A 19,315-nucleotide genomic window follows, 5' to 3' on the forward strand; every position below is an offset into this window, starting at 1 on the left:
CAGCAAATAGGAGGATAAACTTTTATTTCACTTTCAAAAACAGAGCAGATGAAATGCTGTGTTGTCACAGTACATATTTAAGTTGATCCCCAACATTAGTCTAAACAACTTATTTACAAAATGTATTTATTACATTCACTTAACGTGATTATAACTAGTCTCTGGTTTAGGTAAAAGAACTTCAGCCTGGCTTCTGTCCACTTAGCTGCAAGGCTGAGTATCGTCTGGCTTCATTTTGTCTCTCACCCACATCTCTGTAATCAAAAGCCTTAAAAACGATGACTGGTAAAGTAGCTAAAAATCAATTATTGATAAGTCAAGATAAAACATGTCCAATAATGTACTCGAGACACTGATGCTTTGCTAAATGGTCTTGTATGAAGGCTAGTGAATTGTAAAGTGTCCCCTCTGTCATGGTTTAATTTTAGACCGCATGTCTGTGGGTGGGGGTTTACTCCCAAACACTTTGAGTGTAAAGTGTAAATTAAACTACAGTTTCCACTCAAATACTTAAGCAGAGCTGATTCGGATTCCGAGACTATGGACCTAATAGCCACGAGGCACTTGTCTAGATATTTTTGTGGTTGCGCCAACAGCAGCCTTTATCCTATCTGAAGCTCTGTTTTCCTGCCACTCTAAGGCATTTAAGCTCATCTCAGTCCCAAAAACTTTGCAGACTATCAGAGAAATGGTTGTGACCCTATTTACAAATAATTCCACATTCTGAATACAGTTGAACGCTATGACACACAATGTACATAAACTCTTGTACAATACATAAAGAGCTCTTCTCGACTTGTTCCTCCATCAGCACCACGCGGTGCCTTCAGAGATGGAATCAAAAAGGTCAAGTTTTATACGACAGGGGTCACGAGTTGACGTCAGCCCTCTGCAGTGAATATAAATTAAAATTTTCATAAGATTTATTTCTAGCAAAACTTAGCTTAAACAGAAAGCTGGGACTAACAAAAACATTAAAAAAAAAAATCGACATGAAGTGTAAACTAAATAATTATAATTTGTTTAAAAAAAAAAAACCTTCCTAGAGAACATTAACATATCTTCCAGAAGAGAGAAATTGCTAATCCTACAAGTCCTTTTAATACATGAGTGTGGAAGATGTGACGAGCGGCTGCAACAACTTTCATGGGGAGGTAAAGCAACACTGCCTTCTGTTGGATGCATTCACCTCAGGAGACACATCAAAGCTCTGACTGAACTTTTAGAAATGACCTTGTGAGTAACAGCAATTGTTTTTATTAAATGAACCATGATGAGCAGTGAGATGAGTAGTAGTTGCTGTGGAAATGAAAACATATTGCCGCCACGTTTCACAGATGTTTTAATGCAGCCACCAGAGGGTGTGTTAGGACCCTTCCTCCCTTAACGGATCCAACTGTGAAGAGAACGTCTGTCATTTTCAGGTAGTGGGTCCTCGAAGCTTCATGGGGAGTCCTGTACTTGTGTTTCAACACTGGAAAATGTAAAACCATCGTATCATCATCTTGGAGAGTTATGAAGTAAATTATGAAATATTCACATATAATCAGAATAGTAAATGTCTCTCTTGTTACCTGTAGGATTTAGAATAAGATGGGTTTTCCAGCGGTTTTTTCCTGGACATAAGAGGTAAAGCGCTTAAGGAACTTGGGGTACTCTCTCTTAGCAACGGCCCTTAGCACGGAGGCGGGAGCCCAGCCTCCTGGATTCACTGCACATACACACACACACACACACACACACACACAGAGAAGATGGCAACGTCACTTAGGAAGAAGGTTTTCAACACACAGAATTTCAGGGTCTTTTTATGATTTGTCCCCACAACTTTAACATCACATATCAGTTCTAAAGAAATGTTGCCTTAGATTCAAATGAATGCTTAAAAATTAAAACCCTTTAGTAAAAACTGCCTTGTGTCTGCACATGTGGAATCCGAACCACAAAAAGGAAACTTAAACCCACTTTGAGGAAGTTTGCACATACTGTGCATTATGGGGCAGAGTGCTTTTGTAATCTACTAGAGTATCTGGAATGTGTGAATAAGAGCATATTCTTCATATTTAAAATGACAAATTCCTTTCCACCAGAACCAGTAGTTGTAGAGGATAAATAAAATCTCCTTTTATTTAAATTGGGTTAAAATTTGTTTTTGCAAATGGCTCAAGATCTTTTTTTATGTCACACAGGACAGATAATTAGATATAATATACTGTATATAGATTGTATATTGTTTTATGATTATACCAGCACAATTACGAAACTAATTTGGCATCTGTACAGACGTCATGGTAAATAACGATGATCCGATAGGAAAACATTTCCTCTAGGTACAGTTTACAGTCGGAAAGAGCAGAAAAAGAAGCCACAAGATGTCGGTAAATTCAATAAAATCCCCGTTTCTAAGACCTGTTCTGTAGAAATTTAATTTATGGTGTTCAGCCTTTTTACAAAGCAGCAGAGGCACTAACAACCGTTTCTGAAAACTCAAACCAAAAGCACAGATGGACACACACCATTGGCAACGTAGGTGATTTTACACAGGATGTTGTCTCTGCTGATCTCGTTGTCTCCCTCTGGTGGGCTGACCAGGGTCTGACAGATCATGCCGATGTTGATTTTAGCACGGACGCACTTGTTGGTCGGCTGTGAAAGGGACAGAACCCAGGATTAAGAACAGCAGCAGGATGATTGGAAAACAGTAACAAAGAAGTAGCCAGGATTCATTTCTGACTTTGTGGACTTCACCTGTGCATCGTCATGATCCACAGAGAAATTACAGACCAGCCAGGTTTCTGGGTCATTCTCGTTTCGGGCCAAGACCTTCCTCATAGCAGACAGGTACAGCACATCCCTCTGAGACGCAGGCCACACCCGCTGTAGCAAAGGTCATTTTGTGTCATTTCGGGTTTAACAATTCATACTGTATATGAAAAGTGACTAAAATCAAGCACGTTCATCTTATTGTCCAAGATTCTGGTAACTTTGTGTTTATGACCACTTCCAGCTCGTATCTCTTACCTTGTGCGTTTGATAGACAATTACTGCATTTTCTGACAACGTCTCCACAACATTGAAGTTTTCGATAGTGGCTAAAAGAAGGAGACAACATGGAGGATAAGGACTGGAAACATCTATTGTAATGCTACTTTAACAGTAATTGTCTCGATGATGTTAAGGAGACTTACTCTCCCAGTCGTTGCGGTAGACCGTGTCCCAAAAGTAGTGGCAGACTTCATGACCAGTCACCCCCCTCACTGAATGCGTGGCCTTCAGTGGGTCCAAAACAATCCCATTTTCTTCCACCTCTCTCCTGTACACCTGCAAATTTAGGCAAAACAATTTGTAACGACATAATGAAATGTGATATAACTGTAATAATTTGCCTAGCACGCTTCTTGAAATCACTTTATAATACGACAAATAATTAAACTGACTGATCTTCTATGCGAGTTAACTAAATGACATTTTTAAATTACCTTCATTTCGCCCTCTTCTACAACCAGCTGCCAGTTGGCATCTCCACCAACATCCTGCAGGGAGTAAGTCATGTGACTTTGCACCATCTCCTCCACCTACAAAAGAGATATTGATTAAGTATTGACAGCTTGAAAAGGTGCTCAGACATCAGCATGACAAGAAAAACAACAAATAAAAATAGCATTACAGGTTTCGCTGTATCTACACATTGCATGTAAATTCCTCTTTTTACCGACAAATAAAACACAAATGATAACGTGAAAAGCTAATGAATGTTTCTCTAAAGTGATGACTGTCACAGTTAAGGTTTGTCTGTCAGAACAAAATTGGGAAGAGATTATTGGGTCTGAGCACGTGTTTGCCGTGTAAGCATGGTGACCGGCCTCTCTCTGGGTTTTGTTACACCTTCAGGTCAATAAATCTCCCCCAGTTCCCATCTCCACCGTGGGCTTCGTGTTAACAGTGTTTTGCAGCATCAGACTTTAGCGTGGAAGCACAAGGCAAAATGCCTGACGATGGCCCAATGAGCAAACTCTGTTGCAGGTAGCGCTCATGGAAGTTGTACTTTCATAGTGTCACACTGCAATTATTTCAGATGGGTATTGAAACTACAATACAAAAACGATTCAAATTTAACCGGATAAACATGGCTAGTGGGAGTGGCTATTATTTATGTCAAATCCCAGATATTATCATGCAAGTGAAGCAGTGAGAAAGGCCGACTGGCTAAGGCTTGACACAGAGTTACCTGTGCACGGAATCTGTGGATTTTGTGAGGAGGGGCCCTGACTATCAGAGCAAGGGAGGAATGACTACGAGTCTTAAGTGAAGACGAAAAGTTACACTTTGTCATGCTAAGATGAAAGAGTGTGTGAAATCAGGAACAGAACAGGTGACACTTCTAATGAAGGATTGCAGTGTTTAACAACCTTGTTAGAGAACCTGTGAGAGCCAGTAGTGGAATAGAGGTCTCCAGGGGGAACAGGGCTGGACCTCTGTATCCTTGTCTTCTCCGTTTGAGACTGGACACAAACAAATACATATACAGTTACAATAGCACCACAGCAGAAATAATAACTGTATTCTATACTTTCCGATATACTTTGCGTACCTGTTCTTCTATTTTATCTTGTCTATCAAGAGCAGCTTCAACTGCATCAAAGAACTCATCCTCGTTGATGAGGCTGTTGGGCCCCTCCTATAAATGGAAACGAAAGCAAATGTTACATTTGAGCTATGTACACATGGCTTCATCCATAGTGTTGCACTAGACGTTAACAATGATTTCACCTCATAATCAGGGCCTCCAAAGTGAGACTTTTTCTTTAACTCATTGAGGGCAGATTTATAGCTCTCTTCTATTCTTCGCCTTTTCTCCATCTCCTTCACACACACACACAGAAATCCATAATCAATTAACAGACCCAATTGTGGAGAGGGAAATGGCGGCGTATGAGTACAGTATGCTGACCTAGCATTAAATCCTGCATATCATTCAAGTTCCTACTGTATGACAATTTAAAATGTACTACAGGCAAGTGCAGGTAGGTGAATCATGTCAATCTGGACACTGCAGGGATCCGAACGTTACACACCTTATCCAGTCTCTTTTGCCAGCTGTCTTCTCTCTTCACCATGAGGTCGATACAGTGGGACAGAGTGGCTAGGATCCCAGCTGTGGTGGCCTTGAATGTAATGGCTTCCCCCTTAAAGTCTATGCCATTGATTCCTTTGGGACTTAAGGACTGGAACACTGCACAAAAGATGAGCATAACTGTTAATGCAACAACGGATTGTAACAAAACACCAAATGTGTGTGGGAATAGTTTGTTTGGGTCAAGTCTTGAACAAAAGTTGTTGACAGGCAAAGTCATGATGTCACATCCAGGGTCTAGCCTCCATTCTTTTAGCATCAACAATTCTTTGTGAAAAAGATTAACTCTCTATTAACATGCAGTAATATCTGAATCGAAACTAACTGAAAGTTTTACAAAATAATATGGATTTGTTTTTACCCAAACGTTGTGCTGGATTGTTGGCATTGTTGTAATCTACAAAAGAATGTTTGAGATCTGAATCCACTTTATCCGGAAAACCTGCATTACTCACATTTTTCTTTGCTGCCATTGTTGTTGTGAAGAAAATCTCCATCTGTCCGGGTTGTCGGGAAGTCATCTTCATCATCCTCCACAACTGCAAAAACGAAGAAAAGAAAAGAAAAGACTTAGCTAAGAAAAACAAGCAGGAATCTACGTAAAGCTGCCCAAGGTTCCAGGGCAGAGCAGCACCTTGTGCTCTATTCACCACCTAAACTACACACACACAAACTACAACACAGCAAATAATCAGACTGACAAAATTCTGCTTTGCTGGACAAGATGACAATGGTTTGGTTTCATCCTCAGAGAGAGGAAGAGAGAGAGAGAGAGAGAGAGAGAGAGAGAGAGGGGGGGGGCAGAGAGAGCGAGGTGAGGAGAACAAAAGCAGGGCTTCATTTACTGTGCTCATCCACTGGGGCTGAGTGCAGGCTGCCATGAGCATTTGCTCGAGAGGGCTTGTAGAATAGCTGTGTTCTGAGTCACCGCACACCCCCCTTACAATGTTTGTTACAAGTTTATTTTTCAATTCTAATTCAAATATGTGGGCTACAGAAACAGCATCACTGTACCTTTTATGCAATCATTATCATTTTCATATGTAACTTAACTCTTTCTTATTAGTAAGTTCTTTTATCTATAAAATCTAAGAAATTTGGAAAAGAACTTTGTTTCCTCTTGGGTAAAAGATGCTGGTCCTCATGAGGAAATCATTACATTTTACTGTGATGTTTAGGTTTAAGATCAGTATGTGTAGAGGCTTACTCATGTCCGGTGGTCCAACAATTATCCACTCCAGAGGTTGTTATATGACAAACACTGAACCTTTATTGACTTCCACGTTCCACAATTGAGCTCAAAGTATTTCCACAAAGAACATTGCGACGATAACCAATCAATTTCACCTAACACAATCCACAGAACGTAAAAAGTACTTTGTTGCGCTCCCCCACTACCTTGTAGTCCACGTCGGTCTGTTAGCTCCAATAGCTGTAAACAAAACCTCATTTCCCTGACAACTGACTAGGCAAACACTTCAAAGATAGTTATGTGAGGTCGTCGATGACATCATCGAGGACATCAATGACATCGGTACGCTCGATAAATACATTTAGCCAACCTTTCAAAACACAGCGACTACAGAAAAAGCAAAGCAGAGAACACACAGAAAAAACTCCCGTTGAATGATATATGCTTGAGGTTAGGTCAGGGGTAGGCATGTTGTGGATGTGGTTAGGGTTGGAGCAAGTGTCCTGGAAATGAACTAATGGAATATGCTTATTTAGTCTGGGTCATAAAGTATTTGTGCCAAAGATGCTAAGTGTAAATTGTACAAATACTGACTGTATTCCATTTGTTTGGATTTATATATTAATAGCCTACTGACTTTGGAATTCGTTACTGTCCAACATGCTAAAAAAACAAAAACAAAACAAGTAAAGGTCTTGATTCCAACTACAATTAGATTTTTGGATTTAATGACAACTGGGCGATTCTGAAACTGATGCATGATCTGCTGATTGGTTTTATTTTCTTAAGAGTTTTTGGGACTACAAAAGACAACAAGACTAGACCCCTAAAAACATGAAAAAAATCATCAAAAGGAATGTAGATGACTGAGGTTCTTACTTTTGTCTCTCTGCAGCTCATCTTTGGAAACGGCATCTGCACAGCTATCAAAGTATTTCTGAAGCGTGTCCACCTGCCTGCACAGTATGTCTCTGAAGGTCTCCATTTCTGCCAGCTTCTCCTTCAGGCTGTGACCCTTCTGAAGAAACAATACAAGAAGCAAAACCATGGTTATGCTTGGATTATGTCCATCCTCATAGCTCAGCGTATTTTTCTTTTCCAAACACCCAAATGTAACCATTCCAAAGCACATTAGCTGAGAAAAAAAAAAAGCTTGTGTGTGCGCACAAATAACCAATGTGCAAATACAAAACTGAAGCCAGTGACTTACTAAAGTAAACACTACCTAGAAAACTCACCTTGAAGGAAGATGTGGAGGTGGCTGAGTAGCCACTGGTGGCTGATGTGAGAGACAGCATGGAGCCATGTCTCCGTAGACTTGACTCTGATCCATACCCAGAGTCAGCCTGTAGAAATGGCCAGAAAAAAAGAAACAAGTGGGTTTGCTGTCACAAAGTAGGTTTAAATGAATAATTAACATAATTTTATTAAGCTGAGATTTAATTTCAAACAGAGGACAGCATGAAAAAAAAAAGCTGTAATTAAAAAAAGCAGGCAACTTATTAAGCAAACTCAGTTACACAAAACAAAAGCTTGACTATGACTAATTTCTCTACTTATCAGAAGGTTAATCGTTTTAGCTCCCAGCTGATCTAATGTGTTCTTATCTGGCATCATTTGGCGTTTGTTAGACCATAGACCACCAGGTGTATCATTCCATTCAGCTACACACAATAAGTACTTTAAAAAGGGATTTCAACCAAAAGCTATTTCAAAAATGTTATTTTAGAAACCACAAACAATATGTCTTAGACAGGATACACTGACACCAACAAGCACCACACAGATTCAGTAACCATAGGAACACAACTGGAACATCAGCAAACATCCTGTTACATAACCGCATGCCTCCCCTATAATAGATGGCTGCTGACAGATGTTGACAGAAAGTCATAGAAAATAGAAGCATGGACACATGTCCCTTCAAGACACTTCCAGTTTCACCCACATGAGGGCATAATTTGTAAATGCATGCAAGTGGTTTGTAGGAGCCTGGGTTACTGTCGGTCAATGACCAAAAGTAACTCCCCCCGTGTTCACATGGATTTCAGGCAGTGCTGCTGTGCCCTTTGGCCAACATACGGTTATCCCACTGACTTCATTAGGACAGATAGCACTATCTTACTGGGCTACTTAATCTGTTGGGTGAGAGGGGAAAAAAAAGAAAAAGCTTTTACTAGCAGTTTTAGCATTTGATAAATATCCCAATACACAAAGAGAAAGCACAGAAAATGTATCATTTCAATCAGCTGCTGGATGTCCTGTAGGTGTAGTATCTACACGCACACACACTTGTTTGTAAGCTGTATTCAACAGGGAAATGTATCTCATCATCAGAGCTACCCTGCATACACTATGGACCTGACACAAAACAAGGTCCTGATAAAGATTTGCCAGGTTGTTGGGGGTTCAGTGTCTTGCCCAGGGACACCTTAACATGTGGTTGGGAGGAGTGGGGTGCGGACCTCCTATATGGCCAGTGGGTGGCCCCTCTACCAACTGAGTGACTACCGGCCTGGAACCAGATTTGTTTTAGTGATACACAAACAAAAGTGTGATCAAAGACGCCCTAACAACAATACACACAGCTTACTGTAACACAGGCAGTATCTTAGAAACAATCTTTGGGTTTCACGGTTAGATGTTTCACTTAAGATAGGCCGTCTATGTCAAGACTGGAGTGTTGAGTGTGTTGTGTCTCCTTGGAAACACTGGTCTACTGAGTACATTGAGTAACGTGGGTTAGAAAGGGAAGCAGGACCGTTTTAGAAGAAGAGTTTTCAGTGGTGACTCATTGTAAATGATGGGTGGCTCTCTCTGTGTGTGTGTGTGTGTGTGTGTGTGTGTGAGCGAGCACAGGGCTCGCTCCCCTCACCCCCCTCTTGATTTGTCTGAGTCATGGTGCCTCCTACAATGAGTGGGTGAGAAGAGGAGGGGCAGGAGGGGGGTTTCCCAAACTAAGGACTACAAGTGAGTTCCATGTGTTTTAGCAGACAGGCTGAAGGTGTGTTGGCCTCCTTCACATCTATGTTGGACAGACTCACAACTAAGGGTCAGTTCTGGATAATATCTGCAGTCACTTAAAGGCTTTAAAACATACAGTTTGGTAAACAAATGTCAAAACTGTCAACTCTGAAATTATTTTTCCTCTATGCATGTGTGTAGAAAATGTGTAAATACAGGCACACTGGATTACCAAGATGCTGAGGCCAGAAGGAGGAAGTTGCAGCAACAATGCAATTTGTAATTATTGATTATTGATAAATTATTGATCTTGATAAATAATTTGGTTGGTTGGTGAATATACTGTATGAACATGAACATTTTATAAGTCTATTCTGTGGGCCAAAAAAAGACACTGCAAACTGCTTCCTTTGTCTTTTCCACTATTGAGTCACAGTGAGTGCAACCCTTATTGCCAGGACTTGTAATTGAAGGGTGTGTAAATTAATTTTGTATGATGTTTTAGCAAACAAAAAAGCCATGACTATAGACCAGGGCTAGTCAAGCCTCCTTTGAGACAGGCTAGCCCAGTTTAGGTTAGGTTATCTTTTGGCCGTGTTTTTCCTCATAGCTTTTCCACTAAGTCTTGCAACATGTGTCTGTTTGTCAAAAGTCTGTGCATGAAAAGAGATTATGCAAATCTAAGCCAACTGTTAGTCTGAGGTTGAGATAACATACAGCTAAACATGCCTGCATTAAAAGCCTTTACATGCGTCATACGCCAATAGTCAACATCTAAGATTAAGCTACACCTACATGCTTGTGCTACAAAATAATAATAAATATGTATGTATCTATTCTTTTATCAGCTAAGATAAGACAGGTCAACGAAAACATGCACACTTTCCACTACAGTGTACTGAGCTGAAGACAAGTGAAGCATTCAGTAAGTCCTATAGTCCTACAGACTTGCCAACAAACGCACCAGTGGTGGAGGGATGATTATTGTCCCCTGGACTCCTCCCCTCTCTCTCCTTCCCTCTCTGATACTCTGCCAGAAACAAGCACACATTCAATGAAACACACACACAAATCCAAATTTGTGATCAAATGTATAAATATGATAATGATTTGTTTATGACTTACCTTGTGAAGCTCAATGGATTCAATCCACTGGTGTCTGTGCTCTGGGTCTTGTGCTCTTAGGTACCACACACTGTCATTTACACTAATGTCCAGTCGACACTCATCAAACTCATGAGGCTGAAAATATACAAACAGGAAAAAAAAAAAAAAAGCAGAGGAAATGGTTATTCACTTATACAGCCATCAAGCATCATTATCCATACATGATATCCCATCACATAGAAGATTATCTAACATGAAGCAGTTGTGGAAACGTAGCTGGAAAAAAAGGATCCAGTTCTTAGCTTGACATCATTTATTTTTTAAAGGAAAAGGAAAATCAAATGTCATTCCTCTTCAGGATTTGCTGAGAGAGGCACATGGGAAAGGTAGCGATCTCTCTCTAAACAGCCATTTAAACAACACTAAAAACACAAATTGCTAATAATTGCTCCCTCCTGTGCTTAACATGGCATGCGACAAACCGTTTCTGGGATGGCTTCAATAACTGGAAATGTCGCAATCCACTACAGTCACATGGGAACGGGATGTCATGTAATATCAGTCAAACTCAAACAGACAGGAGACAAAGACGGGTATTCCTGCAGCACAGTAGCATCCATTTTCAGACCTGGTTCCATAGGAAGAGGTCTTTTAACACAACTTGCACTCTAGAGCATATTCCCAATAGCCCCCCAATGTAATGTCAACACTAAAACTGCTGTGCTAGCGTGGCCACCAATAGAGACCTTATGTGCGTGTAGAAGTGTGTGTACATGCTGGGGAAGAGCAGAGATGGGGGGTGTCATGGTGACAGCAATGGAATTTAATTGTGCAGTATTTACCAAAAGCATCAGTCATTCTTAAAAGAACCCAGAAATCACTTTTAAAGGTCTATTAGCAGTGAAACAGGCTTATATACAAGTAACAGTCTGGTCTGTTCAGGCGTAGTCAAGGACAGAGCTAGAGAGGGACTAATACCTGACAGATAGGCAGTTAAACTAACATGGGGGGGGGCAAACACACACACCAGACAAGAGACATTTCCCTGTTGACCACATTAAAACAAACATCTGGGATCTATGCTTTAGTATATTTGTTATGCAGATATTGCAATCATTTACTCTGGAAGGTCAAGTGTCTGCATTCTTCAAGAATCACTACAGCCATTCATTTGACTGAGGAAGAACTACTTATTGAAAGCAACTCTAGTTGTTCAATTAATGTGCTTCTTTACTGTATTTTTTAAGTTAATGAATCAATGCTGTATTATGAGGTAAAGTATTAAAGTTATACTTTCTATAGATTATGTCCCTCTGCCAGCTTTATTTAATTTACATTATATTAACAATTAAGTTATTAACCGTGAAAAGCTATAATAAAAAAAAGAAAAGAAATAACGTTATCCACCATCATCCAAAAGATGCACATGCCCACAGAGAGATTAAACCTGCACCATTACTAAGAATGATATTACTTTAGTGAGTTGGCAGAGTTATGAATGGCTCACTGATGTGTCTTAAAGAGGTTTCAATGAGGAGTGTAACTTGGCTGCGTTGCCTGACATCTGCACAGTGCTGAGGCCAGATGCTCAGTGCCAATAATGCACAACATTAAGAATGACTATGGAAAACTTTACTAATCAAATGTTCATTTAATAATCAACAGAAGAATCAACAATTCCAGCAGCACCTGCATTATAATCCACACCAGCAGCAGGGAGGAAAGAAGAGAAAAAAAAAACATGCCTGTTTTCTATCAGTTGTACTGTAAGCAAGACAACGTACAAGCGGTAAATGCCAAGAGCATCATTCCCAGCATTACACTCACTAGTTTCCTAACAAAACTAACAACCCGCTGAGTGGCGTAACCCTGCCACCTCAAATCAGTTAGATCTTACATGTGACTCAAAATTGAAAGACAATGCTTCTGCACACAACTTGTAAGTGTTTGGATTAGTAGTAATATGCTTTTGGTGTCATTTGGTTGCCAGGAAAGTAAGAAAATGGACTTGTTATGATCATCTCTAGAGTAGAGGCTCATGGGCATAATGGCAATATATAGGACTAAAATATGCAAGACTGGGTTTGATTAGGATCCAATACTACAACAAACAACAATCTCTCACTGGATGGTAATTTTTAGCACCCTTGCACTTTACCGGATGGCACGACATGCTGATAATGATCTCACCCTGGGTCCTTTGTGACTATATGGGTGCAAAATAATTTTGCAAAAAATTATTTAGATCCTCTTTGACAACTAAAAAAGGTACTAATTCAAACAGAGAACAAATCCAAAAGACAGAAAGTCTCCATCATGTCAAAAAGCTGTGTCCCACACTGCTACTTCACAGTAAAGGTATAGAAATACCTAGTACAAAAAGTAAAGTAGAACGATGAAAGGGGACCATGCTTAGTATAGGTTGTGTGTAAGTTGCATGCCACTACATTAAATAACTGTGATATGAGCAGTGTCAGCTAGCTGAGTGTTTTTTTTAAATATCATTTTCCTCCTTCTTACATTATTTCCCATCTCTCTCTGCACTGTTCATTATCCAATACAAGCACAAAACGCCCCCCAAAATTTGATGACGACCACCGGGACCTCATTCTGACCCAGAACTGTCCCAGGAAAAACATATTGGTCACTCTTCTGCTAACCTTCCCTTTCTCCCTCCACTCCCACAGGATGTGCTTCCATCTACTTTCTGTCTTATCCTGCACTTGTGTCTCATAAACGGAAAACATATCTTTTCAAAGCACTGTGCTTTCATGTTTTCTCTTTGACACATAGTTCTTTGCTTGCTTTGAACCTCCCTTGTAAGTTACTTTGTATAAAACAATCTGCCAAATGACTAAATGGAAATATGAGTCAAGGTTGTCTTTTGTTACTTTGGGAAATTGTGACATCTTTGCCTTTTTTGCTGATAAGGAGCCTCTGCCAATAACCATTTCTGAGGTCTGTCAAATGTCTTCCTTTTTGTGGGACCTAGCAGTAGCTAAACCATAATTATATCCCAAAGGTCTTTAATTAGTGTCAGTCTTACATATTAGAGACATGTATTTGTGGGGCTTGTTTGTTTTGAATCTTTAAGTGTGTGGGAGTTTAGAAAAAGGGGAAAAAAAGACATTTTGAAATAATTTGCCGCTAGAACAATTATGTGTTTTGTGCAGCAAGTATTATGGATGCCCAAATACAAATGAGACAAAACTGCTTTGCTGTTTCTATTCTCTTTAAACATAAACTTCCTAAGCAGCTTCAAAAAGCCTCCCCTCTGTCCTCTCCCTTACAACCCCCCCTGAGTTGGTGTACGTGTCTCCTGTCACAATCTCCAGAACTGAATAAATGTAAGCTTCCAATTAATAAAAGCATGAGTCTTACAATACAAGAATAGTCTCGAGAGGAGTTTAAAAAATAAAAAAGTCCTACAAAGTTACACAAAGTCAATTAAAGGGCATTATATGTTTGTGCTTAAACATATTCAGTCTCTCTTAAGTGGAGACTGAGACAAAAAGTGTCTTCGTTCTTCAACATCACTGCTAAGGACTGTAACAGGAAAATCAGGACACAAAAACAGAATCCCTGTGGCCTTCGTGGCAGAAACACTGATTCACCAAGTGTCAGAGTGAAAGACAAGGAAAGAGAAAGCTAAGTACACCCCCCCCCCCACACACACACACACACTCAAAAAAAATAAAATAAAATAAAAAAATAAAACACACACACAGTTTAGGGGAAGTCACATGCTATGAGGAAGAGCCTGATTTCCTGAGTGAAGACACTTTACAATTTCCACAGATCCTGTTGTCACTGGCAACAGACCCTTCAACCTCCATCTGACCTGGAGTCCCTCCTTGACAAGTTCACTGTGATAGATGTGGCAAGGGGGGGAAAATAAATAATCAAACAAATCACGACCTTCAGAGCCACTGCCCTAAGGAACGCCAACAACTAAGCCCCAGGCAACTACAAATCCCATCTGCACTGCTCTTTAATTCCAGTGAGACGTGGAAAAACATGAAGGCCAGTGTGCATTTTTTATTAACTGGCCATGAATCTAAAATGGAACTAGTAGTCATCAGTCTTGGTGGGTAGAGTTGCAAACCAACATTTGCAGTAAGAAGTAAGCTTACAGTAAGTCACATGCAAGCTTACACAACTTAGAAGCTAACATGTGACTTCGCAACCCACCAATTTGTTAATTTGGGCTCGGGACCGGCACAAAGGTGGCTGGGTGGGTCAGCACCTGGAATTGGTGGGCACACCTGGTGGGGTGGGATTCAATCCAGCTGCCTTCTGTATGCCAACCTGTTGCTTTGCCCATTGAGCTACCAGACCCTCCTCTAGTTCTTCTACAATAAAACAAAATGTAATTCTGTAATTTACATCTACTGTACTTCACATCCCTCAGACCCTAAGCTTTAGTGAAAAAGCTGAACTCACCAAATAACTCAACTTCCACAATTACCGACTTCCCTCTAAACTCTGTACATCCTGTGTATGTACACGTATACAAAGTATGACAACGCATTAGTCTTATGCGTAGTAGTTTAAAAAAACAAAAAGCAGGCGTCTGTCACTTGATATGGCTGTTTATATACTTATTTACAGACCTCAACTTTGAAGGCATCTTCAAACAAGAAATGACTATAGTACAGCATCACATTGAGGTTAATATTTACATATACTGGGAATGAATAAAGCTGAACAAATACAGACTAATAGAAAACCTGCTTCATGCAACTTGGGAACTGCAAGTTATTTATTACTATCAAACACACAGCCTGAGCTTCAGTGAATGACTTACCTGGCTTCCCATTGAAATATGATGAAAGAAGAAACAAGTGTGAACATCCAGCATTAAATACTGCTGATATATTTTAATGTGCTTGCCAAGTGTCATAGCTCTTTTAATTTTTGCAGTTGTACTTTTAGCTTATCCTGAATGGTGACAATGTTATGTCTAAGTTAGGGTTGGGTGATAATACAATCTTGTTAATTAAACAATAAAATTTTATCGGTTCTTGTCCTGTAGGCCCATAACAAAGGAAACAACAGACATTCACATGCAGAGAGGAGAGTCAAGTGTAGCACGTTACTGACATAAGAAAATATTAAGAACCATAACAAATCTTTAAGTAGAACTTGAAGGTCAACGTAAAGAGACAGCCTGTGATATTTCCTTATAAACAACCTTCAGTGTTAAGTATCAATAATGAATGAATATGAAAAAAGACACTGACTTATGAAGTTCCCAACAAAGTATTACAACATATTAGGCTATTTTGAAACTAGAACAGTCACCTGACAGACCGGTTTCCCTCAAGTGTAACTTGGGACATAATCCGGAGTCATTTGTAAAAACAAGAATTTGAGAAACTCCTTGATATGGTTTGTCATCTAATTACAACAGTGAGTCAAGTGCTTGGCTTACACTTGGACCTAAGAGAGAACAGGTTATTTTTTTGATATATTTAAGAGAAACATATGGTGGATGCCTAACATCTGTGTCAAATTTTATATCTTGAAATCCAAACATTTAAAAACTATGTTAGAGGCTTGGGGGAGGGGTGGGTGGATTCAGAATGCATGTAGGAGAATAAACAGAGAAGTCTATGTCTGCTGTAAAGATTTCTTCAAGTGATCATCATTCTAATTTAATGAGTTTAAAAAGAAATCCTTTTTTTCTTACCAGGCATTTTATATTAAAAGTTTAAGATAATACAATACAGGATGTTTCCCAATGAACTGTCAATCACAAGTTTTCATCCCAGGCAACGCAACCACAACTTAGCATATGAAGGTAGAACTTTGAAAAGCCGGATTTTTGTCAAGTGGTGCCATTTGACATGCAAGAACCAAATCTTTTTACTAACAAAGTTCTGCAATAAAACCCTCATTTAATTACAATGAACTACTATTTAACTATTCAAGCATGGGTTCAACCTTGTTTATTACAGCTAGCCAGCTAACCAGAGAAGGTAACGATTCTGCTAACTCAATCCCTTTCAAATCTTTTTATACTGAATGCCCGTCATTTCTATTCTAACCATGAGGAATACAGCGCATCATTTGTTGTAGTAGAAATAAAACCACTGTGGTTTTTAAGGACCTACAACTGAAGTGGCTGAACACCACACCACCTGCTAGTTGGCTTTTTCTGAATGGAAGGTCCAACCAGAGCAACACAATCTACACAGAATCAAATAAAGCTGGAAACAATTTAATTACAAAATCAGAGCGACTCTCTCAGGATTGGAAAAATAGTGGAAGTGTGCTAATACAGTTTAACATTTGGTGACAAATAGAGTGATGGTTGAGCTCTCTCTTAGCAAATGTAGCCCTCTTACACAAACAACAGCGTCCTTTGTTGTAGGACATTTCAACAGGGTTAATATTGCACAAATGGTAACACAAAGTCTGCCGCTTTCAGGAAAGAATCGGAACAGTACTCACAGTAATAACAGCTTTGCTAAGGCAGAGAGAACCCCGGCAGCCGTACTCAGTTTCATCCTGAGACTTGTAGTAGCTCAGAGTGTTGTTTTTGAGCACCACCCAACGGTCCTGCCAGCCATGGATGTAGTTTGTCCACTGAAAAAAATAAAATAAAATACTTATCAATAGCTTTGTATGGCAGGTGACAAGAAAAATGCAACTTTACAATGTACTGGAAGATGATATTGTTAAAATAAATACCACCTCCTAAAAAAAAAACTACTGCTTCAGTTCAGTTTGTGTGTTTATTACAAAACACGTGAGATTTATGTGAAGTGACTCATTAATCCCCGCGAGTTTGATGACGTATATAGAGCTTATTATCATTGAACAGGTGAGCTTTTCTGAATGCAGATCTGCTTAATCTCACAATATGCTCGGTTAGCAGGTCAGCATGATGTCTGTTCAGAGACAACCAATGCACTGAGAGAATAATACCACATTAGCTTGCCAGGAGCTTAACTCTGTAAACCATGGTCAGTTTCCCCATAACAATATGGCCAAATAAGTCTGGCTTGCAGAGTTATTGTTTACAGAATGTGCTCACTTACCAAGCATGTTTTACTTGTACTAGCTTCCCAGAAAATGTTTTCTTGGAAAATTTTGCACTAATCCCTGGACGTTTCTCCATAACCCTAAAAATAAACCCCCTCTAACCACATCGCTGTCGTAATAGGTCTGACACATGAAGGGCTGCATTAACCTTAGAACTAAGCTGTAGTCAACCCACAAGACCAGCAAGTTACAGCAGTAACCCCAACGAATTAAAGCAATTATTTAGGATCTGTGAGCGTCTATCAACGCATTACATCCACCGCCTTTCAGTTTCGACAGAGGCTCTGCTCTTGTATTATTGGGGATTACCTGTCTAATGCTGCCGAGCAGCGACGTGTACATGTTGGAGAAGTATCCTGGATAACTCCTCTTCTCAGACGTGCCACAATTTGTCAGAGCACGCGCCCCCCTTTGCATTTGACATGGACAACTAAACTTAGTGGGGAAATTAGTTTGGGGGGAAAAAAAAAACTGCGACTTACCTTACTGAGGACTCCGCTGAACTCCCCGATACCGAGTGGATGCACAGGCTCTTCTCTAAGCTCTAAATCTTCATCGGAGCCGGAAGAATTCCAGCTCTGGTTATCTGACATTTTCTCAAGAGATATTCGGCTAACGCTTTACGAGCAGGGGGTAAAACAATATGAAGGTAGCATATGACTCCAAGGTAAAGTTTAAAGCGGCCGCCCTAGCTAACGTTAAGCTGGGCACCCGACGTAGTATACACAGAGCGGCACTTCACGGAGTCATGTTGTTATTATCCCCTGTGGAAACGTTCAGACAAGTAGACCGAAATAGTGCGGGCTAGTGTAGATGGAAAGCTAGTTGGCTCCCACCACTAGTTAGCGTTTAGCGAAAGAGGCTGACACGGATGAGTGGTCAAACCGTCCAGGTAAATGTTAGCTAAACCTGGAAAGCCGTTAGCTGTCAACAGTCCTCACCGCCCCCTTCCTTCGCTACTACGTTGACTCCCAGAAGTGACAGGAATAGCAGTTACGTCTATGCAAACAAGGCAGTTCCGCAGTGACAAGTAATCCGTCGGCGTCTTTCAGAGAAATGCAGTGGTCGTGGCAGTGCTAGCTGTTCTCCTCTGTGGACTGCCGACGGCTCTCCAGCTCAACGCCATATTCAGCCAACGTCCGGAATTCTTCTAGCTAAATGAGCGAGCGCGTGTTTCAACTTGTGTGGTGCGCAGGGGCGCTGTCTCTCGTGACGTCACTACACCACTCCTAATTTGGCACAGGCTCCGCCCCTTGTTTCCAACTGAAACTGACACAAGTAGTAATACACAACAGAGTGAGGAGAGCCTACTTCTAAATGACACTGAGCAGTACTGTATAATACAGTACATATTACAACAAATAAACCAAGTAGTACTACACAACAGAGTGAGGAAAGCGTACTTCTAAAAGACACCGAGCAGTACTGTATAATACAGTGCATATTACAACAAATAAATCAAGGAATACTAACAAAGAGGAGAAGCCTACTTCTATAGTTGCTGAAAAGTACAAAATAAATAAATACATAAATAAATAAACAAGGAGTACTGCAAAATAGACTCAGGAGAGTCTACTTTCAAAATACACTTAGGAGTACAACAGCGAAATCAAGGAGTACAGGAAAATACAATGGTGATAGCCTACTTCTAAAATAAATTGAGGAGTACTGGAAAATAAACAGGAGTATCACAAAACAAACAAAGCAATACTGCAAAATAGACTGAGGACTAGTAGAACTCAGACAGAGGAATACTACTCGTTATATTCCATAATCTGTTTTTGCATAATTTGAGCAGCTATGGGCAGAGTTTGATATACCCAGGACATATGCTTTTTTTTTAGTTTTTTTTAAAATATATACAAATC

The 19,315-nt window shown here is 40.0% G+C and overlaps 1 protein-coding gene across 3 annotated transcripts; it reads right to left on the minus strand.

Annotated features, from left to right (window-relative positions):
• Positions 1-7: 7 nt before the first annotated feature.
• On the minus strand, positions 8-18,630 carry LOC137103238 (ceramide transfer protein-like). Of its 3 annotated transcripts, none has more exons than XM_067483362.1 (18): positions 17,930-18,629; positions 16,854-16,988; positions 10,416-10,532; positions 10,243-10,320; positions 7,565-7,672; positions 7,206-7,344; positions 5,590-5,673; positions 5,076-5,233; positions 4,771-4,863; positions 4,592-4,678; positions 4,410-4,502; positions 3,480-3,575; positions 3,189-3,321; positions 3,022-3,092; positions 2,749-2,877; positions 2,517-2,646; positions 1,575-1,711; positions 8-1,474 (listed from the first exon to the last, which is right to left on the minus strand). In XM_067483362.1, exons 1-17 carry the CDS (start codon positions 18,038-18,040, stop codon positions 1,584-1,586), a joined length of 1,890 nt encoding a protein of 629 aa, XP_067339463.1. In that variant the 5' UTR covers positions 18,041-18,629; the 3' UTR covers positions 8-1,474; positions 1,575-1,583. The 3 variants fall into 3 exon arrangements, with proteins under 3 accessions (XP_067339463.1, XP_067339464.1, XP_067339465.1); XM_067483363.1 differs by having other exon boundaries at positions 10,255-10,320; positions 17,930-18,628; XM_067483364.1 differs by lacking the exon at positions 4,771-4,863 and having other exon boundaries at positions 17,930-18,630.
• Between the last annotated feature and the right edge of the window lie 685 nt (positions 18,631-19,315).

The sequence above is a fragment of the Channa argus genome, chromosome 18 (genome assembly GCF_033026475.1).
Source record: "Channa argus isolate prfri chromosome 18, Channa argus male v1.0, whole genome shotgun sequence".
Lineage (NCBI taxonomy): Eukaryota > Metazoa > Chordata > Actinopteri > Anabantiformes > Channidae > Channa > Channa argus.

Excerpts from the sequence above, each read along its gene's own strand:
- LOC137103238 (XM_067483362.1), bottom strand. The coding sequence starts at position 18,040 with ATGTCAGATAACCAGAGCTGGAATTCTTCCGGCTCCGATGAAGATTTA. Across the intron at positions 4,679-4,770 it reads TTGGAGGCCCTGATTATGAG|GAGGGGCCCAACAGCCTCAT; the intron begins GTGAAATCATTG and ends TTCCATTTATAG. Across the intron at positions 1,712-2,516 it reads AATCACCTACGTTGCCAATG|TGAATCCAGGAGGCTGGGCT; the intron begins GTGTGTGTCCAT and ends GTGTATGTGCAG.